A 6,339-nucleotide genomic window follows, 5' to 3' on the forward strand; every position below is an offset into this window, starting at 1 on the left:
AAAGTTCGGGATCTTTAGAAACCTGAGCGATTTTACCTAGAGTTGTCATTTGTCAGGAATGTTATTTTGAAAAAACTGAATTTGTGAATTTATAGAGTTTGGTTAGAGCTTATTCACATGTACCCAGCAATCTGGCGTAGTTTCCCCTCTGACATTGGCTGCATCAGTCTTCCATACAGTTTGTTGCCTAGTTTGAGACCGTAAAGTGTGAGATAGATAGCCAAATTCTCAAGTCCAGCTCAGGCAGAAGACAACTGGCTAGACACAACTCATAGATGTGAATCATTTGTTACTATTATTATTACTAGTGGGTATTGATTGGGTCCCTATGTATCTAGTAGCACATTAAATAAAAACATAAAAGCTCTATATGTACACAATATATAATGATGACAATTCATGTCCTCATAGCTGTCATGTACTCTACAAGCAGCTTGAACACCTGTACTACATGCATATACCAAGTTGCATCCAAGTCATGGCACCCTCTGCCATCATCTTCAATAATCACCTTTTCAGTGATTCTCTCCTATTACTAATGTGAGTCAGGACACAGTGCTCTCCTGAGTGCTGACTACAGCCCTGGTTGTGGCATCTCTCTCAGATGGGAGCAGCCTGTGTTTTGCAGTGCAGCCATGCATAAACAATATCATTTTCATAAATTAAATCCTCCCCTGCAGAAGGAACATCTGTGCCTGCCCTACTCTGAATAAAAGATGGTGGCATCCTGGATGCCCCTTCCCTGACACACCACCACTTGGTGCTGTAGTTTTGCTTTAATACAAATGACACCAACATGAATGAATGTGCATCTTCATAATAATGTGTATTCCTATAGTCACAGGGACATGAATCACAGCCCTGGGTCTAGGGAAAGGGTTAATAACTAATGCAGGAACTCTGCAATTATGATATGTCTCCAGAGGGGACAATGTAAGAGGCAGGAACACTCAGCAACTTGTAGGGAGCAATCCTGTCATGTAGTAGGAAATGTAATAATAATAATAATAATAATAATAATAATAATAGTAATAACTATAAAAATAAGAACTTTATTATTAATTATTAAATATTAATAATAACAATAATAATAGTAACTATAAAAATACCAATAATAACAACTATAGTATTATTATTATTATTATTATTATTATTATTATCCTCAGTGATTCATAACACTACCTTTCACTTCTGCTACCCATTACAAAGAAACATTAACCATTGCCTATATTATTATCACTTGTTAACGAATAACTCACTAGTTTTACTCCTTATCACAAGTGTTCATCCATATTCTAGAATGTATACGAAAAGCAATGTCATAAGAAAGATGACAGAAATCTTCAGATAAAACAAAACTTTGATAAATAAAGCTAAATTGTTTGTTTTCAATGAGAAATTCGTCTTTAAAAAGTATAAACCTACAACTAATGTAAAATACAAAACAAGAACCGTCTTATTCTCAATGCTCTATCTTCTCCATTGTAATAATAATAATAATAATAATAATAATAATAATAATAATAATAATAATACTATTAATAATTAAGAATAGCTATGAAAACATTATGATAAATAAATAAATAAATAATTAGTATAGAATAGTGTACAGATAGGAAGATGATAAATAAGATAGATAGATGATAGATATGAGATAGATAGATGATAGATAGAGAGATAGATAGATAGATAGATAGATAGATAGATAGATAGATAGATAGATAGATATTGTAAGTAGATAGATAATGAAAGAAATAAAGAAAGAAAGAAAGAAAGAAAGAAAGAAAGAAAGAAAGAAAGAAAGAAAGAAAGAAAGAAAGAAAGAAATTGGATAGATGATAGATAGATAGATAGATAGATAGATAGATAGATAGATAGATAGATAGATAGATAGATATGGGATAGATAGATAGATAGATAGATAGATAGATAGATATGGGATAGATAGATAGATAGATAGATGGATAGATAGATAGATAGATAGATAGATAGGGGATAGATACATAGATAGATAGATAGATAGATAGATAGATAGATAGATAGATAAATATGGGATAGATAGATAGATAAATATGGGATAGATAGATAGATAGATAGATAGATAGATAGATAGATAGATAGATAGATCATAGAAGTTTGCATGATCGAGCTCACCTGGAATAACTTCTTTATAAATTCAACCAAATACTAGAATAGTTGGAGATATTCCCTGTAGGATAACAGGAAGAATAATAAAGCACCAGTAGACTGAAGTGTTGAATACTATTTTATATTGAATAATGGGTTTGCATGGATCTGTGCGATACATCATTGTATACAGGGAAACAAACAGTATAACAGGACAAATTAATTCCAAATTGAACCAGCAATAAATACAGTTCAGACAGCAATGATTGGAAATGTATCATCATCATCATTATCATCATCATTATTATTAATAACATCATGCGGCAGCTAATAGTCTAAGTACAGATTTCGAAATGGGGTTGTATTCATTTCAACTACTGCAATAAGTTACATGTATAGAAATTGTATCCATTGTGACTCTATAAAACTGCAACAGCCATGTGTCTAGAAACACTGTATACTAATAGAATGTAGAATCTGTGCATGATAGTCAAGCAGCTTGTATCTGGATAAAGTGAGACTTTATATGAAGACTTGTGCAGTGCAATAATGGGAATGTTACTACTACTACCAAGATCTCACATGACTACTTTGCACCCTGTGTTCCATCTAACACTGGAGATTAAAGAGTTAAACGAGACTGGTAAAGGACTATCAGTAATAATTCAGAGCCTGGCACCCTGCAGACACGATCTCCACATTTAACTCTTCCATGTGCATTGTGTTAAAGGACCGACCTTGGTAGAAAACCCTTGTGTAGCTTTAATAACGGATCTGAGTGATAAAACTTCTAAGGCAACACAACTTTCTAAGCACTTTGCTGCTGGTTTTACATTATTCATTATTTTATTTTTTTTATTAATCTTTTATTTTATTTTATTTTTTCTATAAATTAGATATAATTCTACTTCCTCGTCTTATAAAAAAAATCGATGGAGCTGCATGGTTTTTAAAATAGGAAATTCACATTATAAAAAAAAGTCCTTAAAAATTCTGTACAAAAAATCACCACAAAATAATTCAGCCATGGGTTTTTTTTACGACAACTAGTAGTAAAAGGTTGGTTGAAAAATAGAATTCTATATATTTCTTTAATTGGCCCACTAGTCGGTTAAAAATTGCATAGATCCTAATTATTGCTTTTATTATTATTATCATTATTATTATTATTTTTCAGGTTTTTATCTGTAGCCAGATAAAATAATAACACAATATGGATATAGTTATGGGTAGTTGAGATTTAGAGGAGCTTAGGGTACGATATATACATAATAATACAGCAGGTGAATAGGAATATCCAGTCCTAAGGTTTACAGGCAGTAGAGATTTAATAGGGTGATGGAACATTTTGCACTTTCCAGCAAAAGTACCCAATGGGCTACAGTTTGTAAACATGATAGTACTATATAATTACATCAATGTCAATCATTTTGATCTCTCAAGAGTTAATCGTGAAAGATGGCATTAAGCTGGGCACTCATCACTCTTTCATGGTGTGTTTGGCCATCATAGGACATAATGGTGTCTATAGGGATCTCACATCGTGCTCCAGCACTGGAGAATAGGGCCCCATGGCTTTGAGCTATAGTAGCAGGATAGTGCATGGTGAAGGCATAATTCTTATCAAACTCCCCAGAAGGCTCATGCTTGAAGGAAAAGTTCCCATTAACACTCAGAGGAGGGCTGAGAGGACCATCAAAGGAGGGGCTGGTGCAGTCAGTGACAGTGCTCTCAAAGAAAGGCTCCAGAGCAACGCCGTAGGAATGGGGCTTGACTTGAAAGATGTGAGAGCTGTCCATGGTACCATAAGGAGGACTGGGAAGACCAGGAGACTGATAGGGATAAGGGTGCAGGGGAAAGGAAGCACTGGCAGCTTGCATATGTGGTGGCATGTCCTGGTTCTGTTCTGGAAGAAAAGTTCTAGGGTTGAGCTGAAGGCACCCAGCTACTAGGTTAGTGGTAGGCTGAGACAAGCCTTTGCAAAGAGTCTGCACAAATGTCACCAGATCTGGACTCTTCCCAGATCTTAGAATCTCAGAAAGCGCCCAGATATAATTCTTAGCCAGGCGCAAAGTCTCGATCTTGGACAACTTTTGTGTCTTGGAGTAACAGGGGACAACTTTGCGTAAATTGTCCAGGGCAGCATTCAGACCGTGCATTCGGTTTCTTTCCCTTGCATTAGCTTTCATGCGCCTCATTTTAAAACGCTCTATCCTGGCTTTAGTCATTTTCTTCTTTTTGGGTCCACGTCTCTTAGGTTTCTGGTCATCATCATCTTCATCATCATCTTCATCATCGTCGTCGTTATCATCTTCTTCCCCTTCCTCGTCATCAATTTCCTCACCATTGTGGTGCTTTAAAGAGTCTTCATCTTCATCTTTAAGCATGCCGTCTAACTCTTCTTCCTTCTTCTCCAGGTCATGCTCGTCTTGAGAGCTCAGACAATCGTCTACCCAACCTCTGGAGCCTTGGCCATCGGTCATGATCAACCCATTATCTCGATAGGACTTGGTCATCTTTGAATCTGCAGGAGAAATACACATTGGGGTAATGCGACAATTTAGTAGTAACTACTCACCATTATAATAAGATCCTTCTCCCTACTCAGCTTCATAATAAGACCCTTATCCCTACTCAAGAATATAATAAGATCCTTCTCCATACTCCACATTATAATAAGATCCTTCTCCATACTCCACTTTATAATAAGACCCTTATCCCTACTCAAGAATATAATAAGACCCTTCTCCCTACTAAACTTTATAATAAAATCCTTCTCCCTACTCAGCATTATAAGAACATCCTTCTCCCTTCTCAACTTTATAATAAGACCCTTATCCCTACTCAAGAATATAATAAGATCCTTCTCCATACTCCACATTATAAAAAGATCCTTTTTCTTACTCAAGAATATAATAAAATCCTTCTCCCCAAGCAACATTATAAGAAGATCCTTCTCCCCAAGCACTGTTATGTAACTCGGTGGGTATTATACCGACAATAAGTAGATTAGGACGTTATGACTTAGGTGATTAAATATACAACTCAAGATCAGACCACAATAAAGGAAGATAGGGAATTTATCCTACAAAACCATAAAATAAAATAAAATCACACAAAGAAAACTTCATTAGAAATATCTGATGCGGCGCAGGCGCCTTGAGGAGAAGGGATCAGGTGCGAGTCAGATCCTTATTACAAACATCTCCCATCTGTAGTTTACTGAATGGGGTGAAAATTTGGGGTGTTTTTTTTCTTTTAACATAAACTTGATAAGTAAATATTTAATAATAATCTATTATAATCTGATGCATTTAATGTAATAAATGAATAAAGGACGATAAGGTTGATGTATAAAAGTATAATAGTAACAGGTAGCCGATGTAATAAACTTATACAAAATGTCTCAAGAAAATTATGAACTGATTTTTAAAGTTCCTGAAATATGAACAAACTGTATCTATATATGATCTAGTAGATATACACATACATATACATTTTCATATATATATATATATATATATATATGTAAGCAGATATATAGATGTATAGTTACAAGTACATATAAGTGACCAATTACTTAGTATACATTTGTCATAACTGAAAATCTATTGAAATAATAATAATCATTGTCATTTTGTATACTATTATAATTTTAGCGCATAATATGCAGCCTACAATACCAGGTCTGAACAGAGCTGTAAGAGGATGCAGCATCTTACCTTTATTTTAGAGCCTCCTTAGTCTCATAACCTCTCCAGTGGATACAATGCAGAGTTGTTGGTGCTGGAGTGATTTTTTTTCTTTATTTCTGGGGGTTGTGATGAGACTCAGGGGGTTATATAGCGGCTCCAGTGACGCTTATAAGAGACAAGTGATGAGGAGGAGGAGGATAGGTAAGGGGATAGCACTCACATAGATTATGATAGTGGGATGCTCCGCGCACGCGCAGCACCTCGCCTCAGGCCCCGCCCAGTAACTTTTCCCCGGCACGCGCCATATGGTCAGGCAAGCGGCCCGGGGCGTCACGTGACGCGCTGGGTTTGTATAGCGCGGCGCTCCCTCCTCTGTGGCTGCGCTCTCTCCGCGCTCCCCTCTCTCCACGTCCCGTCTCTTTGTGGCCATCTGTCGCCTGTTACACATTCTGCGGACCTGCTTGCTGTACCCGCAGGACAAGGGTTAACCCCTTCCTCTCCCCGCGCATTGTGTTCA

The 6,339-nt window shown here is 36.2% G+C and overlaps 1 protein-coding gene across 1 annotated transcript; it reads right to left on the reverse strand.

Moving 5' to 3' along the window:
- Positions 1-2,253: 2,253 nt before the first annotated feature.
- Positions 2,254-5,991, reverse strand: NEUROD1 (neuronal differentiation 1). The gene is made up of 2 exons (XM_075286101.1): positions 5,850-5,991; positions 2,254-4,651 (listed from the first exon to the last, which is right to left on the reverse strand). Exon 2 carries the CDS (start codon positions 4,641-4,643, stop codon positions 3,573-3,575), a length of 1,071 nt encoding a protein of 356 aa, XP_075142202.1. The 5' UTR covers positions 4,644-4,651; positions 5,850-5,991; the 3' UTR covers positions 2,254-3,572.
- Positions 5,992-6,339: the final 348 nt, after the last annotated feature.

This window comes from Leptodactylus fuscus, chromosome 8 (assembly GCF_031893055.1).
Source record: "Leptodactylus fuscus isolate aLepFus1 chromosome 8, aLepFus1.hap2, whole genome shotgun sequence".
NCBI lineage: Eukaryota > Metazoa > Chordata > Amphibia > Anura > Leptodactylidae > Leptodactylus > Leptodactylus fuscus.

Excerpts from the sequence above, each read along its gene's own strand:
- NEUROD1 (XM_075286101.1), bottom strand. The coding sequence starts at position 4,643 with ATGACCAAGTCCTATCGAGATAATGGGTTGATCATGACCGATGGCCAA.